We start from the raw sequence: 26,504 nt of genomic DNA, 5'->3' as shown, positions 1-26,504 counted from the left end.
CCGGCTTCAAACGTCTAGATGCTTTGCCGATAACATAGCCACGAGAAACCAGTCCGTATGCGTTGTTTGCGGTGAGTGAACCCGGACACAGTTACCTTACACCCAATAAGTGATCCACGCACGACGTAGACGAGTTCCGGAGACAAGGCGCCGTCATAATTTAAACACATAACGCTACACTAAAAAAACTGCGATCTACTAACAAAAAACATCATCGATCGAGTGCCGACCTTCGCAAGTGGACATTTATTTATTTATCTAATATGATCTGATTTGAGGTTTAAGGCCCTCTCTTATATCACAGATACTGTATATATGTAACATCATCGTTATCTAAGAAATAAAAAACTTAATATAAAAACTAGTGATAAAATGATTTGAGTGTCTGACGTGGCGATGTGAGTAAATAATACTAACTACGAGCTAAGTCAGTTACTATTAGTAGTACTTTTGCTACTGCAGCTGCTGACAATAATAATGATAGTGGCAGTTAGAAGAGTTTATAGATGTACAAAAAAATGTTTCCTGATGATGTGAGTTGTGGGGAAAGGAAATTTAAGGAGACAGCGTCGGCTGAGAATACCAGGAAATGAGGAAGATCATGTTGGAATGAGCGATGTACAAGGGTAAAGAGGAAGTACAAGAACAAGGGTAATCCTGATCGTTGCTATAATAGATACATCATTAACTGTCTTCCGAAGCTGGAGATGTTATTCAGTCCTCTAATATAATGCGGGAGGTCATTCCGAGTCAAGTTCCTGCTACTGATGACTTTGCGAAAGTAGCTGAACGATGGAGTGGGACAAATGATTTTACTCTGTTGGGAACAGGTGCTTCTGCCATGTTCTTCAGACAAGAGCGTTCAGGTCGAGGAGAGATGTGAGGGACAGTGTACTTGGATCAGACAGTAGGTAAGGCAGATGGTATGGAAACCTCTGCGCTTGTCTGAACGCAGCTAGGATAGCTGTGCATATGATTGTGAAATGTGATAAGTGAGTCTACCATCACAGATATAACGATCACACACATTAACAACCAGTTACAGGTGCCGTGAGCCTTCCTGACAAGGGCCTTGTGGGATAACATCGCTGCAATCAATGACTGGAAGTATAGGTACAAATTTCTTTTTTCAGGTCAAGAGAAAAGAGCTTTTTGCACTTTTTTTATGGCACGGAGAGATGCTAATGTCTTCTTGCACACTGCAGTTACGTGCTCAGTCCAATTTGGATTTTCCATCTGTTATTACTCCTAGACTCTTTGTTGAGGGAGAGAAGTTGATATTTCACCAATTTAGGATTAAAGATGGTGGGGAGTCCCGATATTTCGGGCTAATGAGCGTACAACGACCAACCAGTACCGCTTGGGTTTTAGATGGATTGACCTTTAACCCTATATCCTGTGTCTATTTTGATAGTGCGCAGAGGTCAGTATTGAGAGTTTCAATAGATGTCTGCAGGTTTATTACTTTTGCACTCCGATACAACTGGAGGCTTAAGCGTAAATGTGACATTTGCAGTAGGACAAAACTAATGACATAATTTACATAATTAAATGATGTGAGTATAGGATCTAATATCGAACACTGGGGGGACGGCTGATACTACCTGCCTCCACTGTGACTTCATTGTGTCGGACCCGTCGCACTACTGGTGAGACGTAAGGTATGAAACCACTTCACAGCACTGCACTTTGCGAGAAATTTAGGCTGCTAAGTTTGGCAAGTAAAATGTCACTCGACAGTGTCGAGACACTTACTGAAGTCTAAGAAGAACGTAACAACTGCCTCTTGTGCATCCATACAAGCTTCAGGTCATCTGTTACCTTTATTAACACTCCGTTAGGGGCGTCGACTTCTATCTCAGACGAGGTGTATTTTAAGTAACGTAATTTCTAATAGATGGCGCTCTCACGCGCTGTCTTCCAGTAGCTGTTCGAAACATTGTTTTACGCAGTTGGTATCGTTTCATTTCTTAACGGGTGGACACGTGTCGTTTATTTCGATAAGAATTTGGTTGCTCTACGTTTGTTTCTGATTTCAAAGTAAACCGTGTAAGATCCAAAAAGACGTATTGAAACAACGAGAGATTCAAACGTTGAGATGGAATGGTTAAAAAAAGTGTCAAGTGAACATGACATGCCTGAAAGCAGGAACGAATTAGAAGACGATTCACTGGAAACTAGAGAAGATATAGTAAATACAAGTGATCACAATTCACATAGAGAAGGAGAGATATTGCAGACAAATATTAGAACCTGAAATAAATGAAACCCATGTTGAGTGCATATACAGTAAGTACTACATCGGAGGAAATAGTTAGGTTGGTGGCGAGGCGAGAACGATGAACTCATTCTAGTGCTCTTCGAACGGCGTACATATACTGCGAACTGTGTGACACGTTGCACTGTCCTGCTGGTAAGATGTCAGCGTGCCGAGGAAAAACAAACTTCATGTAGGGGTGGTTATTGTCCCCAAGGATAGATGCATGCTTATATTGATCCATTATCCTTACAGAATGACGAGATCACGGAGGGAACGCCACGAAAACATTGTCCAGACCACAACGCTCCCTCCTCCGCCGTGAACCCTTGCGACATGTGTTGCAAGGTATTTGCTTTCAGGCGTTTCACGCCGATGGAGCATAAAGTGTGACTCATCTGAAAAGGCCACCTGTCGCCACTCGGTGGAAATCCCACTGCGGTTTTGGCTTGTAAATTTCAGCCTTCATTGTCGATGAACAGCTGACAGCATGTGTGCATGAATCGGGCACTTGCCGCGGAGGCCGCTCGCTGAACGGTCCTTGAGGAGACGCTGTTAGTAGCCTTTGGTTCATCTGGGCGGTCAGCTACTGAACAACTGCTGGACTATTCGCCCGTACACATCTCCGCAGCCGTCTTTCACCCCTGTGATCTATGGCACGTGCTGCATCATAGTTTCCTCGGCGCCAGTTTTAGGTAGCGTCACTTTGTTATGCACAGTATACTTCAACCACGGCACACGAGCAGCTTACAAACTTGAAGGTGTCGGAAATGCTTCCAGCCCCGGCGCAAAAGCGTGCTCTTTTGGACGTCACACAAATCGCCCCGTTTCCGCATTACGACCACGACTGCACTGTTTTCCGCGTCCTCCGGATACGCTTTATATACCCTCCACTGCTAGTGCTCCCTCCACCTGCCGTTTTTAAGTAGTTACTTCACGTTGAAGTCCAACATCGGCGGTGGACTGGGTTTAACTACGCCATTAGAATAATTATTAATTACTCAACGACAACTTTTGTATCGTGCAATTATTTCAATGCATTTAGTTATTTTCTCTCTCTTCCTCAAGGGGCTTTAAAAAAAAAAAAAAGATCCATATGATGGACAACAGATCACAACTCAGAAGATCCAGCAGAAAATAAATGTATATTTAACTAGCTCCAGTTAATAAGCGAAAAGTATCTTCTCGATGGGCAGAAAGCAGCTTTCAGCCTTTTACAAGGCGGCGACCGCTGATCACCCGATTATTGGGCAGAGGCGTTTTGAATTCCCGTCGTGTTCTCTTGCGAAAATGTTAAAATACTGCTACGTCAGATACTGAGTGCACTGCAAAGACTGTAAAAATGTTAACGGACTCTTCAGTCACTTCGTAGAAAAAAATTTATATTTTTAGCTAACGAAACGATATAACAAATCTTTTCACTGCAGATGCTAATTATAACAACAGTTTACTGCGACTTACTGCTGCTTTCGTTAGTTCTCTAACAAAAGGCACATCGCCCGCACTGTAACTTAATCGGAGAATAACAAAGGAAGTGCAACGTAGTTTTACACATAAGATTGCTTCCATCTCACGTTTTCTGCGCGGAAGGTTAGTTTAGAATTTTTCTTCCCCTCGGACTGACATCGGCGATTAGATGGTTGGTACGCCCCACCAGCGCCGCAACTGTGCGACCCTCTCACGAGCCAGTTCACACTAGTCTACCTGTCTCACTCTCGTCTGGAACCTGTGCTTTCAGCGATCTCTGTCGCTGGTGCCTCTTACGGTCTGGGGAAGTCCGTCTGTGTGTAACCTATACGTAGTTTCCGATCGATGAGAAGAGAACAGTTGCGTGACTTCATCGTGGTCGGAGCACGACGATGCCGAGGAACTAATGTTATACAAGTCCGCAATTGTCATCAGTGAAGAGAGCGGTCTTCAGCTGAACATTTTTCTTTTCGTATTTCTTACAGCTGAAATCAGATGGCGCATCCATGAGGCATTGAAAATCAGGCCGTGCATAATTTTAGTGACTGATAAGACCGAAATCGTGTGCTAAATCAGTGCACATCTGCACAAAGACATACCGTAGTCAGCACACAAAACTTATCATACACACAAATATTATCGTAAGGGCATCAGTCAGTAAACGCGTGTACAATGGTAACCTTTCTAGTTTGAGACTTGCTAGAAGAAATTACTTATAAACATCTTAGATTCTCGGTGATATTAGCTAGCATGCTATTTGGGAATGTTGCGGAAAAGGAATGGGCGCGTTAGTCGGATGCAAATTTGTATATATTTCATAAAGCAACACGTAGGAATAACAAGCTACAAAACCAAGTTTTTATGTTCAAACTCCAGCCAAAGACAGTGGACAATGTCTTAATGCAAAATCTGCCAAAGTGACGTTTTTAAATTAATAACGACTGTCACATCCAAAACTAAGGGTGCCGAGTTATGTGTAGAAATGTCGCAAAATGCTAAATCAAATTCAGTAGAATACAGGAAAAACATCCCGTTACATTCCGCCTTACATGGAACGAATGCCTTATCCTCATTTGCGACTCGATCTCATTCATGTTTTCATGGATGCAGCTCGATTCCCCTTTAGTTACCAACAGGTCTGTACTAATTCGGCGGTGCTTTAATTCGTTGCCTCCTGTATCACTTATGATGATTCAACTTTCACAGCGCTGGGTTCGGAGCTCATCAGAAAGCAGCGCACACTTCCTGATCGTGACAGCTTAGTTGGCGCTGACAAGCCATTAAGGTAATTACTAGCGAGTCACCGGCCACTAAGCAAACTTAAGATGACGTAGGATGCCAGCTCCAGGCATGATAGCACTAGATTTGGCGTGGGTGGGCGGATATGACGTCGAAGGCCACAGCTTCAGATAGCATTATGGAGCTATATTCAAGCAGAAATCTAAGCTACTGTCCAAAAGTCAAGAACAATCTTTAAGATACGTTAGGATATTTCCATAATAGGTTGTTAGCAGTGTTAAACCCGTGAAGGTCAATCAGGAGGCATATAAGTGTCCCAAATAAGTTAGTTAGAAAATTATATGTACACAGAAAGTGGAGGGGGATAGAGAAAGGAAAGGATTAGTGATGTTCGCTGCATCAGAACATTACGCGGAATCAGCGGCGACGAGTGAAAATGTTTACCTGACCGGGGTTCGTTCAAAATGGTTCAAATGGCTCTGAGCACTATGGGACTTAACATCTATGGTCATCAGTCCCCTAGAACTTAGAACTACTTAAATCTAACTAACCTAAGGACATCACACAACACCTAGCCATCACGAGGCAGAGAAAATCCCTGACCCCGCCTGGAATCGAACCCGGGAACCCGGGCGTCGGAAGCGAGAACGCTACCGCACGACCACGAGCTACGGGCCACCGGGGTTCGAATCAGGCATATTCCGCTTAATGGGCAAGCGCACTAACCACTGAGCCATCCAGGACACACTGTTATCGCAACTGCGCGGACCACCACACATTCATATAATTGAGAAAAGTTATGAAAACGAAGATATACGTAGAAACAAAAAGTAACAATACCTAAGAAGCTCTTCCGCAATAAAAATGTAGTTGATAACTAATATGGTTATCCCAAGCTGCTTCCATACATAAGCAGCAAGTACGTTAAGTCCCTTATCAGCTAAGTTACGTAACCAAGGTCGTTCAGTCTCTATATAAGCGGGCAGTGCACGCCAGCGGAATCATTCCGCTATGAGCTCTACCTGCAACAGCATTGAAGCACTATACCTCGCCGACGTCTATATCGTCAGCGTCGTCATCGCATGCCCGTCTACAAACACATAATAAGCCTTGAAAATAAACTTGGCACAAATGGAACTGCGCAAAGTGTCATATTGAATGGACCGATCTTTTTTCGTGGATGTCGAGTGAACTTCAGTCTTGATGCTGGCACAGGGAATACTGGAAGTGGATGGTTTGCTCTCGCTATCGTCCGATGTGAGAATGCCTCTCTACCTGGATTGGAATCATTCGCCGACCGAGATGTCATCGCTAACAAGACCTGGCATTGTGGAATAGATGCTAAGTCCCAGTCTAGACCTAGTTATGTATATAGTAATATGCCGTTTACATTGTATACCCGTTCCTGTCGTAAAGTTAGTAATGATGAAAAAATACATGTATGAATTAAAGGATTTGGTGTACTTGCTGAAAATGTGTTAAACCAACCTGCGGATTCTTAGCCCCTGGAGAATAAAATGTCAACTCCTGAGAAGTATTACGATACAATTTTTAGAAGGTAATCTCTGTCATCACTATTTCATTAGAGTAATATTTATTAGAGTATTACCTTCAGCCATGTGATAGCCACTGTTGAATAAACGCCCCCTCCAGACCGTGGTAGTGTGGCCCTATACGAGTGTGAAACTTCAACAATGGGAAAAGACGGCTGCAGCCCCTGGCGATGTGATGCTACAAAAGGATGGTGAAGATCAGTTGGAGATTGAGTTACCGATGGGCAAGTGCTGACAAAGAATACAGAAAGAAGACAGAAATTCGTAAGACATTTTAAGACAGTAACATCATGGGAACTGTGATGTCACCGCCAGACACCACACTAAATCGGACGCGGTCCGTTAGTATACGTCGGACCTGCGTTTTTTTTTGTGGTTTTTGGGCGCAAAACTTCTATGGTCATTAGCGCCCAGCCCGTGACTTAGGAAACAGGAAAAAACCGAAATTTAAAACCAGCAGCAATGGGAACAAAGTCATAAAATTTGAGAAACTAAAAGCAGAAAGAATGCTTAAAAATCCACAACAGAAAGGGGTTGGGTGTCCCCAAAAAAAGCTTCAAATGACTGAAGTCATTTCACTGGCACTAATAAACTGGAGAACGCGGTCGGCTGAGCGCGTGTCATCTGCTAAAATCGACGATAGATCAGGCGATAGCTGTAGACGGGAGCGTAACGGATTAAAATAGGGGCATTCAATTAAAAGGTGTCTGACCGTCCACAGCTGAGAGCAGTGGGGACAGAGTGGGGGAGGATCGCCGCTTAAAAGATGTCGATGGCTAGAAAGACAGTGCCCTATCCGGAGTCTAGCTAAAATTACCTCCTCCCGACGACGCGTTCGGGAGGAAGAAGTCCAAGCGCAAGGAAGGGCTTTCACTTCCCGCAAATCGTCGGACCTGCGTGTCGCCACTATCCGTGATTGCAGACCGAGCGCCGCCACACAGCACGTCTAGTCTAGAGAGACTCCCTAGCACTCGCCCCAGTTGTACAGCCGACTTTGCTAGCGATGGTTCACTGTCTACATACTCTCTCATTTGCAGAGACGACAGTTTAGCATAGCCTTCAGCTACGTCATTTGCTACGACCTAGCAAGGTGCCATATTCAGTTATTATGTCTTCTGAACAGGTAATATTGTGGTGGTGGTGGTGGTGGTGGTGGTGGTGGTGGTTAGTGTTTAACGTCCCGTCGACAACGAGGTCATTAGAGACGGAGCGCAAGCTCGGGTTAGGGAAGGATTGGGAAGGAAATCGGCCGTGCCCTTTCAAAGGAACCATCTCGGCATTCGCCTGAAGCGATTTAGGGAAATCACGGAAAACCTAAATCGGGATGGCCGGAGACGGGATTGAACCGAATGCGAGTCCAGTGTGCTAACCACTGCGCCACCTCGCTCGGTAGGTAATATTGTGACTCATGTACCGTCAAGAGCGACGTTCATCATTAATGGATTAAAGTATCAAACTAATTACGTCAGCTTTCTGAATTCTAATTCCTTATGTTCCAGACCTCACGTCAGTATAGTACTTCCCTCTTCACGCCAGCCTGCTTGAGCTAAAAAGCGTGCATTTCGGCCTCCTCTAGTAACACGGTGTTGGCTCTTCTGCCAACACAACAGGAACAATAGCATTAGGAGCTGCCTGGGGAAGCAATAGAGGGCGTACAGGGATGTCGCACGCAGCAGATGGTCTAACGCACTGCTTTCCGGTCCCCGCTCGGCGGATTAGTGTCGAGGTCCGATGTGCCGGCCAGTCTGAATGGTTTTTAAGGCGGTTTTTCCATCTGCCTCGATGAATGGTTCCCCTTATTCCGCCTCAGTTACAATGTGTCGGTGATTGCTGCGCAAACACTTTTTCCACGTACGCGTACACCATAATTATTCTACCTCGCAACACTGGGGTTACACTCGCCTGGTGGTTCCCGGGGGAAGGGGGCGTCCACTGGGGGCCGAACCGCACAGCAACCCTGTGCGGTGGGGTGAGTGGACTGCTGTAGCCTTTTGTAGGGTTGTGTACCACTTAGGGACACGGCGGGGATGAAGCCGCTCCGTCGTTTCAAGGTCCTCAGATCCATAAAATACAGTACTACCTATGACAAAATGAAGAGGAAGGCTGACAGAAGAGTGAAAAGAGTATTGCTACGAATCACCCTCAGGATTAAACACTAAAGAAGAGGAAAACAAAGAAGGAGACCTTTACACGCACTCACTATCCATTTCCCTGGTCACCCGTCACGCCCACTTCTATGCAATTTTCATTACTGTCATTTATGTCTTCCACTCCAATCTATTCACTGATCCATTTGTTTGTTTCCCTGTCTCTCCTACTAAATCCAAACTTGCATCTCTCCACTGCTTGTTGAGCAACCCCCAGCGGCTCTGAATGGTTTTCACTTTCACAGCTCATGATTCAAATCACATCCACTTGACAAAACTGGTAGTACACACTGATTGTGAACCTTATTTTTAAGACAAATAGGATTGCCAGATATTCCGTTTTTCCTGATTTATCCGTGTTTTTCATCTAACTTTGGTACTCATTTGTTTCTTTCCCCGGAGTCCCTAATAACCATTTTTTTACGTTCTTGTTCATGCAAATACTTTCCCGAATTTCAGAAGAACTTTAAACATTTTGGAACCATTAAGTGATTGTTTACACGGGTATATGATGTTCATGGTGGTTACAGATGAGTTGGTAACACAACTTGTCACCTCTTGAGAGTAAATGTATACTGGCTAGCGTCAGACAACACAGCCTGTGCGCTTAGAACAGGCGTTTTTACCTTTGTACTGCTTGAGCCTTATCGGTACAATTTTTTGATAGACTTCGTGACTACGACGTATTGTTTTGAACTGCTGAAACTGTGTTATAAAAGATTTTATTTAATCATATTCCTTGCTACACAAGTATCACATATGAACGTAGACGTCCCTATAATGCACTTTCAGAAAATCTTGAAACATTCAAACACATATGTAGCGCAACCTTTTTGGTTACACATCTGTAATTTGTAAATTATTGTTTACCCAGGGGCAACTCACAGGAAACCATTGTATAATCTGTACTGACGAAAGCATGAAAAAACTGCTTGATGACGAATTGCAATAAATTCCAAACAGTTAGCGGTACTTCTTGAATAAAGTAAGCTAAACCAATTTGTGACTGGTTGCTGTACACCATCAACAATTTATTTTATAGAATGAAACTGAATTCAAAGACTTTGAAAATGCCGTGGAAATTCTTAGCCTGAGAGATCATGTTTGTATTGATAGCTTGTATAAAGAGTTCTCTGAACTGAAGACTAACTTTAAACTGTGAACAAGGACGCTCGTCTTATCGAAGCGATTACGTTTCTTTTCAGCTGTACCAGAATAGTTCCAAATATTTAAGATAGCGGGACTCTTGTTCCGCATATTAGGATTTAATGCTTTTGTGGAAAGAGTGTTCTCGTTAATGAGTAACGAGTGGAATGAGACAAGAAACAGACGTAGTACAGAACTGATCGAGGCAGAGCTCCAAGCTATGGCGAATTTTAATCATTCATGTAAAGAATTTTTTGGTTATGTAAAACAAGATCCTACATTATTGAAATATACGAAAAAACTACAAAATATCAGTAAAAGACGAAGCTGTCTAAATGTTTTTCGTATTTGTAAATAAATCTCATTATTATAATATGTGGAAACATTTAGTAAGTACACATTTGTACCTCTCAAACAACTACAAAATTCTAAAATACTTTCGATTTTTCTCCCCCTCAAAAAATCTGGAAACCTTACAGACAAATTCGAAGCTTCGTCTTGAAAATTTTAAATAATTCATCAAAACTGCCATATATCGTCTTTAGTTTTCGGTTTATTTCCGTTCACTATGAATTTGTTGGTAGCAGTCAGTTCTAATTATTAATGAATTCTACGGCAGTTTAAAAAAAAAATTGGAAAATCACCTTCCCGGTGGGGTCAGGGATTTTCTCTGCCTCGTGATGACTGGGTGTTGTGTGCTGTCCGTAGGTTAGTTAGGTTTAAGTAGTTCTAAGTTCTAGGGGACTGATGACCATAGCTGTTAAGTCCCATAGTGCTCAGAGCCATTTTGGAAAATCACCACTTTTAAGACCGTTTTTAGTTAATAAAATTTAAATGTCGTGTGACTGGGACCTCCCGTCGGGTAGACCGTTTGCCGGGTGCAGCTCGTTCGATCTGACGCCACTTCGGCGACTTGTGCGTCGATGGGGATGAAATGATGATTAGGACAACACAACACGCAGTCCCAGAGCGGAGAAAATCTCCGACCCAGCCGGGAATCGAACCCGGGCCCTTAGGATTGACATTCTGTCGCGCCGACCACTCAGCTACCAGGGGCGGACTTTAAATTAATGAAGAAATATTTTCTGGAGTTCTAGTCAAAGCAAGTTGCTTTGATTCTGTCAAGGGAACACACTGAAAACAAAGAAATGGTTCAAATGGTTCAAATGGCTGAGCACTATGAGACTTAACTGCTGATGTCATCAGTCCCCTAGAACTTAGTACTTAAACCTAACTAACCTAAGGACATCACACACACATCCATGCCCGAGGCAGGATTCGAACCTGCGATCGTAGTGCTGAAGTGCCTAGAACCGTTCGGCCACACTGGCCGGCCAAAGAAATTGCAACAATTTGGTGCAAACTTGGTGTTGAGTAAATGCCATTCTCAGAATAAAACTGAATACTATTTATTCATTTCTCTAAACATGTGAAATTGGTAGTGTCGTAGTGATGACAAAAGCGCGAACCAGAAGAGAATTAAGAGCGACTTGCGATGTATATTAGTTCATACCAAACCGAATATAAACATGATTGTTGGAAAAAGGCAGTATCAATGGCGTCATCGAGTCAATCGACGAAAAATCATACGGGCTTTGTTTGTTTGGGAACTAATTATTTCTTATTTTTCATTAGTTTAAAAGTTGACGCGTTTATTTTTGTATTAAAACGATTAATTGGGTGATAAGCTTTGTTGTCGGTATTCTCTTACACCTGTTCTCGTTCGGGGGTAATGGTCTCAGAAATGTGAATCACTGATCTTACCGGATGATGCAAGAGCTCCATTCGCCGTAGAATCGATCCCATTCACGAGAATGAGTAGTATATGGTAATTCAGAATCGTCGGTAGCAGCAGATAGACAGCAGTTTCTCACCCAAAGAATCGCAGACATGCTCTACAGCGTCACTAGCGTCAAATTCATCGACCATAGCTGCTCGTTGCGGGTAGGCATTGTTTTTCGTCCATGAATATGAAGTCTTGATCTGTCGCCTCTCTGAAAACCTGGCCGTCGACAGTGTTAAGTACTGGGGATCGAACCAGGGGACATCCGCATGGCAGTCAGCTGTGTTGATTATTTAGCTATTCCTTCCTACATCAGAACTGCACTTGCTCTCTCCACGACGTAATCAATATCACTTCTCCACCACACGAATGCGCGAAGAAAATAACTGTGAAAACTGAAAACATGACACAAAGTCAGACGACTGTGTTACAGAGGAATTGGTCTGGGCATGTTAAAATTTTTTTGTGAAGCTTTAAGAAATTATGTAGCTGTAATTGTGTCTCAGTGATTCTGAATATAGACAATATTGCAATCAATAAAACTTTTGGCGGTACGTAACTGCGTAGCCGAGTTCCTGGCTCCAATTGGACCCTGATGTTAGTGCTTTTATCAGGGTGGTGGTTTCATTACTTGGCGAGTACCGTGTTCAGATCGAGGTGTGTGAGAAAGGTAATGGGTCTGATTTTTTATCTGCCAATTTTTTTTCAAACAACAAAGTTTTCCCCTTCCGCAGACAAAGTCGTAGTTTCCAGTCTTGGTAGCAGTGCTAGAAGGCTTCAACTGGTGGGGCCTGTTAATCACATTATTCTGAATGTTCTCCAGAGTCCCAAAATGACGTCCTTTTAAGATGTTTTTTAATTTCTGGAAAAGAACAATGTCACAAAGACTAAAACCATGCGAATTTAGGGGCTGTTGAACAACAGAAGTTCACTATGAAGTCATAAATTCCGTGATGGAACTGGCAGTCTGACATGGGGCGTTGTCGTGATGCAGCATCCACTTGCCTGCATTGTCCAGTCTCAATCGATTCACCCCTTTCCTGACCCTTTCAAGGGCATCTTTGTGAAACACTTGGTTGTAAGTTTAGCCTGGAGGTACAAATTCCTTATGTAAGGCACCCCCTACTGTCAAAAAAGCAAATCAGCGTTTTTCTGATCTTTGATCTGCTCATTTGAGCTTTTTCTCAATATGCCATTCCTCAGTGTGCCGCTTTGTCTCATGACTGTACTCAAAAATTCAGGAGTCATCAGCTGTGATCACACATGTATTTTGTATTGTATTCTATTGTATTTATTTATTGTTCCGTGGGACCAAATTAAGGAGAAGTCTCCATGGTCATGGAACGAGTCAATACACGAAATTAAAACACGATAATAGAAACAGATAAAATGAAATACAAGAAACGTATTCAGGCGACATTTCGTAAGTTTAAATAAAGAAAATCAACAATGTACCACTGGAATTTGTTTAATTTTTCAGCTCTTCAAGGAGCTCCTCAACAGAAGAAACTCTTCAGTCTAGACTTAAAAGCGTTTGGGCTACTGCAAAGATTTTTGAGTTCTTGTGGTAGCTTATTGAAAATAGATGCAGCAGAATAGTGCACTCCTTTCTGCACAAGAGTCAAGTAAGTGCATTCCACATGCAGACTTGATTTCTGCCTAGTATTAACTGAGTGAAAGCTGCTAACTCTTGGGAATAAGCGAATATTGCTAACAACAAACGACATTAAAGAAAATATATACTGTGAGGGCAATGTCAGAATTCCCAGACTATTGAATAGGGGTCGACAAGAGGTTCTCGAACTGACACCACATATAGCTCGAACAGCCCGTTTTTGAGCCAAAAATACCCTTTTTGAATCAGAAGAATTACCCCAAAAAATAATACCATATGACATAAGCGTCTGAAAATATGCTAAGTAGATTACTTTTCTTGTTGAACTGTCACTTATTTCAGATACTGTTCTAATGGTAAATAAAGCAGCATTTAGTTTCTGAACAAGATCCTGAACATGGGCTTTCCACAACAGCTTACTATCTATCCGAACGCCTAGGAACTTGAACTGTTCCGTCTCGCTTATAATATGCCCATTCTGTCTGATCAAAATATCAGTTCTTGTTGAATTGTGAGTTAGAAACTGTAAAAACTGAGTCTTACTGTGATTTAGCATCAAATTATTTTCCACAAGCCACGAACTTATTTCATAAACTACATTATTTGATAATGTTTCAATATTACACACAAGATCCTTCACTACCAATCTGGTGTCATCAGCAAACAGAAATATTTTTTAATCACCTGTAATACTAGAAGGCATATCATTTATATGAATAAGAAACAGCAGCGGCCCCAGCACCGACCCTTGGGGAACGCCCCACTTAACAGTTGGGACTGAACATTACTACCACTCTCAATATTGCGGAGAATTACCTTCTGCTTTCTGATCTTAAAGTAAGAGGCGAACCAATTGTAAGCTACTCCCCTTACTCCATAATGGTCCAACTTCTGCAGTAATATTTTGTGGCCAACACAGTCAAAAGCCTTCGTTACATCAAAGAAAACACCTAGCTTTCGCAACCTTTTATTTAATCCGTCCAAAACCTCACAGAGAAAAGAGAAATAGCATTTTCAATTGTTAAACCATTTCTAAAACCAAACTGTACATTTGACAGCAAATTATGTGAATTTAAATGCTCCAGTAACCTTGTATATACAACCTTCTCGATAACTTTAGCAAACACCGACGGCACAGAAATAGGTCTATAATTGTCAACATTATCCCTGTCTCCCTTTTTATAAAGTGGCTTCACTACCGAGTACTTTAATCGGTCAGGAAACTGACCACTCCTAAAGCAAAAGTTACAGATATGGCTAAGTACTGGGCTAACATACATAGAACAATACTTCAGTATTCTGCTAGATACCCCGTCATATCCATGAGAGTTCTTGGTCTTTAGTGATTTAATTATTAACTGAATCTCCCTCTTGTCAGTATCATGGAGGAGCATTCGTGGACATCGGCAATCCTCTCAACCCAGATGTTTCTTCGATTGTCCTTCTGCTCAGTTGTGGATTTTTCCTCACTATTTTGGCACAAACCTCTGGAAGTATTCCGTCAAAATTTAATATACGCTGAAAGTGTTCAACGCTGTTAAACGTCAGTGTGATCTCACAATATCACCCATGTTCGAAGTTTCCCTCGGTTTTTGAAAATGAGCTAGATCCATCTACATCGTGTCCTCGGCCTTCCAAAAATGGTTTGTGCCAGCAAAAAATCTCTGCTCTTGATAAGGAATGTTCCCCGTATATCTGTTTCAACTTTTCAAAGATCACACTCGCACACTTCCCGAGTTTAACACGAAACTTGATGCAGCTGTTTGTGGAAGAAACTGGCTGTACTGCGTTTTATTTCCAATTACAGTAGGTCCAGTAGCTGTGAAGCAATGCAGCTGCTGGTTAGTGCGAATTCAGCAATGTAAATACCACTATTTCAAGGTGCAGCTTATTCTACAAAAAGTATTGTGTAGGACAGGACTTTGATTTGTGACCGTGGGGTAGCTGAGCCGCTGCTATCATCCATCCGCCGAAGCGGGGTTAATTTGGGGGAGGGGACCAAACTGCGAGGTCACCGGTCTCATCGGATTCGGGTGGGATGGGGAAGGAAGACGGCCGTGCCCTTTCAAAGGAACCATCCCGGCATTTGCCTGAAGCGATTTAGGGATACCACGGAAAACCTAAATCAGGATGGCCGGACGCGGGATTGAAACGTCGTCCTCCCGAATGCTAGTCCAGTGTGCTAACCACTGCGCCACCTCGCTCGGTTCCCGCCGAAGTTGAAGTGTTCTTTGGTGAGTACATTTCATTCGGCGTGTTACTGTCACTGTTAAGCAACAGACTCAAGCTATCCGTGCAGGCCACAGTCGTCACAAAAACTGCCGCCCTCCATCGACTTTCTGAAGGACGACTAACTGGTAGTGGTAGCATGCGGCTCTAATTCAGTCACAGGTCCCCTTTTCCCATCCCTGTGCACGTCAGATTTCAACGCTGAAAGTTGCTCCCATCTCCGAGATTCGATCTCGATAACTCAGACCTAAGCGCCATCGCCGCACAGCACCTGGTGGCCTCGCCCGCGAAGGCGCGCAGAGACGAGATACAAATTACGATGACGAAACAAAGGCGGCCAGTGCACAGGTGTCACTGCCGTGTCGAAAGTTCGGCGTCAAGCGAGAGGTAAAGGGCACAATGATGACCTCGGCTATTTCGGGACGCCAACGAAGCGATCACTGGCCAAGCACCGCGCATTTGTGCTCATTGCCACACAACAGCGAAGGGCAACTGGCCTCTCACTGGCAGCGGAAGAGTGACGCAGCCGCCGTTGCGTCATGCGTCAGCGGGCAGCCCAGTGCTGAAGGTGGACCACGTGCTACTGTCACAACACAATGACCTACGTCGCATAGTATTTCAATGCTTAACTTGCTTCTCATCGTGAAGTTGAAAGTTGGAGGTTCATATATATAAGGGCCGGAGAAGACGTTTGTATTAATGGAGAATTTTTGGTAATTTATCTTTCTGCTGCATGCAATTGTTGCTTGCGCACTGGAAGGTTCTTGTCAAATTTGTGTATGCACAATTTGAAAGTAAAACTCGTATCTTTGTTGTGACCAGATACGTGACTGATGGTTAAATATATTTTGAAAAAAGGTTCTGCTAATCAAACTGTCCAAGGAGAAGAAAGGTCTGAGTAAAATTTTGTCATTGTGTTAATCGTCAATATTCATAACATAGTATATTAAAAGTTTTTATTGATTCCTTTTATTTTTACACTACTTAACGTCTGTTGACTAAACTTTTCCTGACCATTTAGTTCCTATAAAAAAGAAGAAGTGGAGTAGTTGAATCAGTAGTTGTGACCATGAATTGCACTCTGCATGGATCGCAGTATTGCTTTCGAATTATTTTAGCATGTTGCTGGATGCAGAATATTCATGCGGTTGGAGCTGCAAGACGAGGTAAGTTGTCTGTTGCGTGCGGGAGCATTACAGGACAATTGTTAGATGATGTTAGAGAACTATTAAAAATCGCAGTCAGATACAAGAGAACTGATTTTTCATGATTTACAGGAATAGTAGTACGTTCTTTTTGTTCTTTATCAGAAATACTGACGTGTCCTATAGTAGGAAGTTCCAGAAAGTGTTTGAATACTGGCACGTCGGAAAAAAGGTTTTCATAGTACAAGTTGTACGGCTCCATACCAGATTTTATAATAACGATAATAAAGTTTCACTAGATAGCATAGTAGTTTTTAGAGAACGAGTACAGATAACGATAATATTGTCCGAGACAGAGCTTTACACACTTCCGTTGGTCTGTTGCCATAATAATAATAATAATAATAATAATAATAATAATAATAATTATTATTATTATTATTATTATTATCATTACTGATGATAAAACTTTCACCAGGCTAATATAAAAATAATTTTTGATAAAGTTTTCAAAATGATTACCAGAACAGCAATGCAGCCTTTGTATCAGGCATGACCATGCGCAGTACCTTGCTGGTTGCGCAGGTGTGCCCAAAAATGTAGGGGTACACTTCACAAATCCACGTACGCTTTCTTTTTTTGGAGCAATTAATTTGACTTCTGTACATGATTTGCATATGTGAAAAAATCAATACCTGTGTGGCTCGAATTCCACATTAAACAGAAGGCCTTCCTATAATTGTCTGGATGGATTGTTTCTCTAGTAAGGTAAGCAACGGAATATAACTTTCCATAGGTCCGGTCTAGCAGGCACTACAGCGGAACTTTCTCACCTAACTGTGTACTGGAGGGGACTCGAAACGGAACCGTTGGCTGTAGTGGGCAACTGAGCTACCGAGGAACGGCATGCGGCCCTTTCTCATACCCTCAGTTCTGTCCAACGGCACGTACATTTGAATCTTCACACAGTACCTTCTGAAACCGTACGAGGCGCGTGTCTTATCAAGAAGTCTGTCAGTCAGTCCGAGCACTGCACGCTAAAGACAAGGTCTCGGGTTCAAGTCCCGATCCGGCACACAATTTCAATCTGCCAGCAGCTTTCAATTAACATCGCACAGTTCTTTGCAAAGTGAGAGATTCATTCTGATAGCGCTGTGCCGTTTGGCATTCGCGGTTGATGATTCTTTCACGTATACCACCGCGTTACAGACTGATCAGCGTGAACCTACCCTGACAAAGCGTCCACCCAACATTGTCGCAGAGAGGGCGCGAGACTTGTCAGGCAATACAAAGGCTATGGCGTGTCGCACAGCGACCATCAGTATTGGAATGGATGCATTTGCACATGAAAAGCACGAAGTTCAAAGTCCACATAATTACTTTTGAATTCCCAACTGCTTCACTGCCGATATAATTTCATTAACACCACGGTACTGACGTGCACTAAAGAACCATGTTTATAAAATATGGCTCTCGATGTCACACACGCTTTAAGATTACGACAAAATGTGCCTGGCACTACACACTCTCCTCCCCCCCCCCCCCCCCCCCCGTTTAAACGTCCCATTGGTTTCACACAGAACAGTGGTCAAGTTTAATGTCGTGCACTCAGATTTTTGACACATGTTGCTGCGTATTCCTTCGTTTCTTTTCACAAGTCCCTCCGTTACTGAGGACTGAGCGCTATTTTTGGAATGTGGGCTTAGCAGGAGAATTGAAATATACACTTGTCAAACATTTTCTCGCGTCATTGTCAACTTAATGAACAGTAGCTCTGTTGAGCCGGTACTGTCGTCTAGTTTACACCCCAGTTTAAATGAGTGTCACATGCTAAGCTGATATTGTGAATATTTTGTGACGATGCCACAATGGCTTTATTATATTAATACATGTTATGGAACAGATCTGAATATAGTCACTGCTGTCCGAAACCTGTAGGCTAAGTACCAAAAGTTCTGTGATAATTGACGGAAATATACGAGGGCAATCCCAAAAGTAAGATTATTTTTTTTTATAAGTGCGGAACTCTGTGTGGCAGTTGGTCACACTGTTATGAAGAGTGCTTCACGCGCTGCGTGTAAACATGCGCACCCCGCTCTGAGACGCTCAGTCTTGGCTTGGCAGCCGTTGAGAATGGAGCTCCCGTTGGATGTTACCGCCAAGTCCGAATTGCACGCAGTTATTCGGTTTCTGAACGCAAAGGGCACTGCGCCGGTTGAAATCCATCGCCAGTTGACAGAAGTGTATGGTGAGTCGTGCATGGATGTCAAAAATGTTCGTTAAGTGGTGTAGAGAGTTTGCAGCGGGTCGGATCGAAATTCACGACGAACAAAGGAGCGGGAGACCGTCAATTTCTGAGGAGACAGTGTTGAAGGTTGAGCAAAGAATGCGTTAAGATCAGCGGATCACCCTGGATGATCTCTGCACGTTAGTTCCTGAGGTTTCCTGAAGCACCGCTCACAGAATTTTTAACGGAATCATTGAACTGTCGGAAGGTATGCGCAAGATGGGTGCCACACATGCTGACTGAGGACCACATGCGGCAACGAGTTGATGCTTCCCGCGCATTTCTTCACCGCCTTGCAGCCGAACAGGACAACTTTCTGGACTCAATTGTACAGGTGACGAAACCTAGGCATACCACTTTTCACCTGAGACCAAGCAACAATCACGCCAGTGGGGCATCCTTTTTCGCCAAAGTCGCGGAAAGTCAAACACAGTCTGCCGGTAAAGTCATCGCAACCGTTTTTTGGGATCGGAAAGGGGTATTGTTGGTCGACGTTATGCCCACTGGTACCACTATTAACGCTGACAGGTACTGCGAGGCTAAAAAAACAAACGGGCAATTCAGAACCGGAGAAGAGGAATGTTGAGCAAGGGCGTACACATCCTCCATAACAACGCTCGCCCAAGAATCGCTCGGCAAACCGTTGCTCTCCTGCAACAGTTTCAGTGGAACATAATTCACCCACCCACCCCACAGCCCTGACCTGGCGCCCAGTGATTATCACCGGTTCCCTAGCGATTCAGTTCCGACGACGAAGTGAAATAAAGAGGTTCATAACTTTCTGAACAGCATGGTGGCGAGCTGGTATGACATGGGCATACAAAAAATGCCACAGCGTCTACAAAAATGCATCGACATAAATGGTGATTATTTTGAAAAATAGCTAAATGTTCCAGCTGTAAACTGATGTAAACCATTTTAGAAATAAACAGGTCCATGTACTTATACAAAAAAAATAGGAGACCTTACTTTTGGGATTACCCTCGTATTTACTGTTGGAAAGTTCCAAGTGGAACTTGAGAAACTGTAAGAAGAAAGGAAGATTAGGGTTTAACGTTCCGTCGACGAAGCACAACCTTTTTTTTCTTTCGGGGATGGGAAAAAAAAAGCGGCAGTGCCTTTTTGAAGCAACCATTCCAAAATTTGCCTGGAGAAACTTAGGGAAACCACGAAAAACCTAAATCAGGAGGGTCGGTGCCCCCCCCCCCCCCCCCCCAATGCAAATCGAGTGGGCTAAGCACCGGGCCACCTCGCTCGGTTACGAGAAACCCTAGGCCGGAATTAGCGGTACAGTACCTGACGTTCACCCTTCGATGTATACAAAAAAGCTACTGTTTAACAACTCGACTCCGCGACGAAGCACGCTAACGCAGGTTTGTGCAGTGGCGCCCGCCTTGTAGGTCAACCAGCTCGAATCCTGGTGGTGGAAACCTTTCGCTGCCAGTACTTGGCCCGCAAGGAGACGAGAGGTGGTGGCGTGAAGTTCATGGTCAACAGTTTCTGCGCCAACGTTCTGGACTAAACTCAAAAATCCCTCCGCAGTGTCTCATTAAGTGAGGACATGTGACACTGTTGAAGGTGATTCGTCCGTCGGATGGGGACGTTAACCTCTGAGGTCCTCTTGGTGCTCTTTCAGAGGAGTAAGGGTTAAACTCTCCTTTCATCCGTAACACAAACCCAATACTACAGTTGTACAAGCAATCACAAGACAGACACGCAACTGACACTTCATAACAGGACAGAGGAAGGCAACGACAAACCAGATCCACTAGGACCTTGCCTAGGAACAGTAATGGAAGACTCTTACAGCCTACGCTCATCCCCTGAGTATAGAACTGATTTGAGTGTGTAACGGTGCCATCTATTTCGAGGTCATTAGAGGTGCAATACGGCGGAAGGATGTCCCTGACAGTTAATACTCTCCTCCAAAGGTAAGCTTAACGGTCATGTGTCAAGCTTACAATTCACAAATTTATGGAAATTTCTTCAAGGTGCCGACAAAAAGCAACTTTGAGACGCAGCAGCAGTTCTTGCCTCAGTTTCAAACAAGGTACGAGTTGGGCGCACTATCGCTGCTTTGTAAAAAGCCTTGCGTGTCAATTAAGCGACGAGTCACGCAACCTTAGTGGTCTTTCCTGTAGTTCTAGCCGGAACGAAAGCGCGTTACGTCACGCGCTGAAAGATAAGATTCCAGGAAAAACATTATTCATGACCAGCTCTCGATTCTGCAACGCTCTCTGCGTTCTTCATTCCAGAGCACTTCTAACAACAGTGGTTATCATTGTCTCCATCAGACTCAAACTCAAGTGGCAAACTCAAACTCAAGTGGCAGACTCTGCAAGAGAGGCGCTCTGCATCGCGGTGTAGCTTGCTCGCCAGGTTTCGAGAGGGTGCGTTTCTGGATGAAGTATCGAATATATTGCTTCCCCCAACTTATACCTCCCGAGGAGATCACGAATGTAAAATTAGAGAGATTCGAGCGCGCACGGAGGCTTTCAGACAGTCGTTCTTCCCGCGAACCATACGCGACTGGAACAGAAAAGGGAGGTAATGACAGTGGCACAAAGTGCCCTCCGCCACACACCGTTAGGTGGCTTGCGGAGTATAAATGTAGATGTATATTTATGTAATTCTTTGGATATGATGGACGAAGGAAAGCAAGAAGCCACATAATGAACCAATTTAAAATGAACATGTTCTCTGAACGCCAAACAAAATCGCTGGGAACTAACATGGCAAATAACGACAGAGTTAACAAATGGTTCAAATGGTTCTGAGCACTATGGGACTCAACATCTGAGGTCATCAGTCCCCTAGAACTCAGAACTACTTAAACCTAACTAACCTAAGGACATCACACACATCCATGCCCGAGGCAGGATTCGAACCTGCGACCGTAGCGGTCGTGCGGTTCCAGACTGTAGCGTCTAGAACCGCTCGGCCACCCCGGCCGGTGATAGAGTTAACAGAGCTCCAAACAACACTAATAATTCCAGACGGAAATTTGGGAAGGACTGTATTTAGGTGTAAGCTTTTTTCCTTCCTTATAGCAGTAGCTTCAAAACTATGCCGTGAACGAGTACAGTGATAGGTCTGTTGGTGCTTAGCTGCCAGTGAAAGCTATTAGCAGTGAGTGATGCGTACATGTTTTAAACATACGTCTCTGATGTTAAAAGACAACAGAAGAGTACGAATAGGTCCTGCTCGTTGAGGACTGCGATCCATTGAAAGTCAGGAGGCGGCCTTTGTCCAGCAGTGATGAAATATATGTGTGATATTTAAATGAGACTGCTGACGTACGTTTTGGTTTCATGAATATTGGCTATGAACATGTACTAAACTAAATTATGCTTTAATATACAGCTTTCAGTTAGCGATCCCCGAAATATCTTCTGGATGAATCAACAAAATTATATTGAAACACCGTTGCAAGTAAAGGTAGCAAAACCACTTGTATACGAGGAAAGTTTTTACACAAACGACTGTTTTTATACATTTTATGCTAACGTGCCACTATCATCGGACACATAGTTTCAACTATATAAATATTTTAGTTTACTGAAGGTAAAGCTTCGTGATCAGCATCTTTCTATTCGTGCTCATTGTGCTAAGCACAATTTATTATTTATTTCTTTGGCACACACGGCAAATTAAATATGGGAGTGATGACAAATTCTTTATTGTGGGAGGGGAATTTGCAGTGAAAAATTGTGAGAACCACCTCGCCGCAAAAAGCGAACCCTGGAACGGTGCCAGATCGCACATGAAAGCACGATGTGCCCTTGCTTGTGAGGACTTTCATTTCATAAATAATTTTCGATTAGCTGTGAATTTATTAATTATTTCACATAGCTGACGTACGTAGACAGCCGTTTGTGAGTACACTGAGCTCCTGCAGTACACAGTCGTTCACAGAATATCATGTTTGCTGCTATAAAAAACATAGAAAAAGGTGGTTCTTTTACTTCCCGAAAAAGAAATCCTTATTAAAAACTCAATACCTTTCGCAACAACAATTTCGTAATTGATGATACGAACTCGTAAGCCAAACACGGCTACTGGCACTTTGTTCTGCGTAACTGGAATACTGCACGTCAGTAACTGCACCGAAGAGAGGCAGGTAAATTTGGGTACCGGAACACACAATTTGTTGACCTAGGCGATGCTGACCTTGTTGCCACCGGATGCCTGACGTAAGAAGTGCTCGTTACAAGGAAGGCAACCTTCGTAATAAATTTGGCCTCGCTTGTGTCCAGTAACGCTTTGTAGACTTCAGAACAGCTCAAGTACGTTAAGCACGCGTGCTTGGCAACGGCGGATAGAACTGAGGTTATTCTACGATGACATCACCGACGGTTTTAGCTCGTACATCACCTTTCAATGGAAAAGCATTTCCTTCTGGGATGAAGTAACCGCCATCCCTCTTTTCCTCCCTCCAAAACTACCATTATGGAGACCTCTGATCTTGTGCGCGAAAAAGATATTGTAAAGAATAACGTGCATGTCTGGTTTATACATTGTAGGGCTCAGTGACAAGCTTATGGCTCTGAGCGCTATGGGACTTAACATCTGAGGTCATTAGTACCCCTAGAACTATTTAAACCTAACTAACCTAAGAACATCACACACCTCAATGCCCGAGGCAGGATTCGAACCTGCGACCGTAGTTCCAGATTGAAGCGCCTAGAACCGCTCGGCCGACAAGCTTATGTGACAGATTCCTAGAACAAGACACTGCTATGTAACATGATGATCTGAAGTACGCAACTGGAGTATCGCAGGTAACGACAAAGCGAAGATTAGTACTTCTTGGAGATCTCAACAGAATATATTGACAAAACGAAGCTTTATTTCTGAAATAAATCGACATTAGCACGGATTACGTTCAGAAGGAAATAGAAATAAGCGATACAAAAGAATGGGAACTAACAAACATTTCAGAACGAAATTCTACAGCAAAAATAAAACATCAGGAGCAATATAGCTAATAGATGAAAGAATGGCAACACAGAAAAATGTAAGAATAATGGCAAAATTATCATACAAGACAGAAATTCAGTACTGTTCAGTGATTCAGTTGGTCGAAACTAAGATTTTAGTTCGCACACTTTGTATGTAATGTACCCTTACTAAAGAGGGTACTACTGCTGTTATGAAAGCAAGTATGATGTTTCGTTTTTATCTTCGTTTGTGCATACGCATTGTAGACGGCAATGATTCTATGAATGATACTGAATTTAAAAGATACAATTCTGCAAACTTGCTTTGTGTATATATACCTATCTTTTTTCATTATTTTAGTAATGATTGGTCGCAATTTGACGAATCAATAGTGTCATCAGTACAAAAAAAAAAAAAAAAAAAAAAAAAAAAAAAAAAAAAAAAAAAAAATCAACGAATCTTACTTCAATTAAACTTACGACATAAACTTCACAGGCATGAAATTTAGACATTCCTGAACGCTTCCACTGTAAATATAGCTATTTTTAGCATATCTGAAATTTACGTGCTGATTGCAACGATTCCACTCTTCCCACGGACGTGAAAAGTTTCCTTCCATAAGCTGAAAATCACTAACGAATACAGAGCCAAACGTTCTGTTGCACAAATGCAGCTCTGTAACTTTGTTGCAAGGCATTGTACCAGGTCAGGGCATGCAAAGGACGTTGGCCTGGCTTGCTCAACTACTGCACCGGCGAGAGAAACCGGAATTATCTCCATGCCGGCTCCGTTTCTCCGTCATAAAGCACACGCCAAGTATATCACAATTCAGTTTCCGAGTGAAAAACGTTCACTTCAAGCAAAATATTGACAAAGGCAACATATAGCACTACAGATGTGCCACGTTCATCGTATGCATTTAGTAGGTCATATTAAACCAACAGGGCGAGTGCAATCTTTGGTAATTAACTGTAGTCTCCCTGCGTCTACACTTTATACAAATCAAGTGGAACGTATATCATCTCGACAGGCTCGAAGAAGAAGAAGAAGAGTAATACTTACCGGAAAAGTAGTGTTAAGAAGCTCCCAAGAAGCCGGCGTGTGGCAACTTCTGGGGTGTACGTGACAGTCATCTTTTCTCAGAAACGTCAATTATCAGCACACTACCTGAATTCACGCCTATTCAAATCACCTGCCTGACGCAAAAAAAGCTAGCTAAACAATGATGAATCACAACACTATATATAACTGGAGTAGAGTCCACAACAACAGCTTACACGTCAATAATTCTGGTGTGTGTAATGCCTGCCACGAAAGACCTTTCACTTTCGCATTGCGTGCTCCCTGCAGTTTTCTTCGCGGCACTTAGTTTGCGGCTCCTACGCAGTCCACTGCCGGTGAAGAACGCCCGGCAGCCACCTGTTGGCACGCAAGTTTCGCGCGGACACACAGAAATCCTCCCGCCAGCGGGCCACACGAAATCCGGCTGGCGCAGGTCGCGGCCGACTGCAGCGCACTGCCGCTAAGTTCGCGGTTAGCCTCTGTGAGGGCGCAGCGGCTGCCCGGACACGACTTTCAGGCTAGCCACTTACTAAGCCTTTTCCGCTCCCGGACGCTGGCCGGCTATCGAAGGACGGCACAACGGCCGTGTTGCACAACGAATTCTCGTGGGAGCACTAACGAGGAAACACGCAAACTCCCGCGCGCCGAACAAAAGACTGGTGGCAGGCGTGCTCGTTCCTGTAGAAAAGGCGCGCGCTTACGTGCTGACAACGCCACTGGCGTCATTGCGTACCCGGCGATAATGGAATACAGTGCTTTTCGTATGTATTTTTCCCCCCTCAACATCGTGGTTACAAATTCTTTATGAGATAGTACGGTTTAAATATGTATATAAAATGCGGACATAAGCTATTACAAATTCCCGTTACAAACTTCTACGACCTGTATGGGGGAGAGAGAAGATCATATTTTGAATTGGAACCCATGTTCGCAAATGTCATCCAACGACGCCACAGAGTGTCAAAGCTATAGCCGCCGACGCCTTTAAATGTATGTCTATACAGTCTGATTCCCTGATGATGTTACAAACTTTCTAGGATGATGAATAGGGATAAAGGTATCAATTTGAGGTAAGGGTTTCTGTATCGCAAACGAACGAGTCGAAAGTTACAGGCGAAAACTGTTCTGGTACCTTTGACAGTGGAATGCATGTACTAGTACTGTTGTTGCTAGGATTGTTGCGTAGGCAACTTTCATAGGAGGTAGTGTGGATAAAAAAAGGAAAAAATGTCTAGTAAACATTGACTGTAAAATGCGCACCTGAGGAGCTATGAGCGTTTCAGCTTCGCTACTGTGAAACGCATCTGCTCTATTGAACAACTACTCATAGCTGTTAAGGTATGCATTTTAGAGCCCATGTTTACTGACATTTTTTCCTTGTTTAGTAGGTCCATCTACCACATCTGAATGTTGCCTACCCTACAATCTTAGCAACAACAATGTATTCCACGGTCAGAGGTATTAGAATTGTTTTCGCTTATAACTTTCGACTCGTTTCTTTCCGGTACAGGAGCCCCTACCTCAAATTTACTTTTACTTTCAGTGTCAATCACCATTTTTCGGCTACTGGTGGTTCATAAATAATCTTGATGTACTTCTTTAAAGTGGAGTTTCCACAGATATACCAGATTTT

The 26,504-nt window shown here is 43.3% G+C and overlaps 1 protein-coding gene across 2 annotated transcripts in view; it reads right to left on the bottom strand.

Moving 5' to 3' along the window:
- The window catches only part of LOC124789826 (bestrophin-2-like), a 472,401-nt gene that overhangs the window by 370,665 nt on the left and 75,232 nt on the right, over positions 1-26,504 (bottom strand). The window contains exon 1 of one of the 2 annotated variants that reach the window (XM_047257311.1): positions 24,872-25,336. The exons of the other annotated variant lie outside the window; for it this stretch is intronic. Coding sequence (XP_047113267.1) covers positions 24,872-24,942 — 71 coding nt within the window. The 5' untranslated portion in view covers positions 24,943-25,336. Of the gene's footprint in view, positions 1-24,871; positions 25,337-26,504 lie in introns of those variants that run through there. 2 annotated transcript variants of the gene reach the window in all.

Source organism: Schistocerca piceifrons, chromosome 3 (assembly GCF_021461385.2).
Source record: "Schistocerca piceifrons isolate TAMUIC-IGC-003096 chromosome 3, iqSchPice1.1, whole genome shotgun sequence".
Taxonomy (NCBI): Eukaryota; Metazoa; Arthropoda; class Insecta; order Orthoptera; family Acrididae; genus Schistocerca; species Schistocerca piceifrons.
The sequence above is the reverse complement of the archived record's forward strand: the minus strand, read 5'-3'. Positions and strand labels throughout refer to the sequence as shown.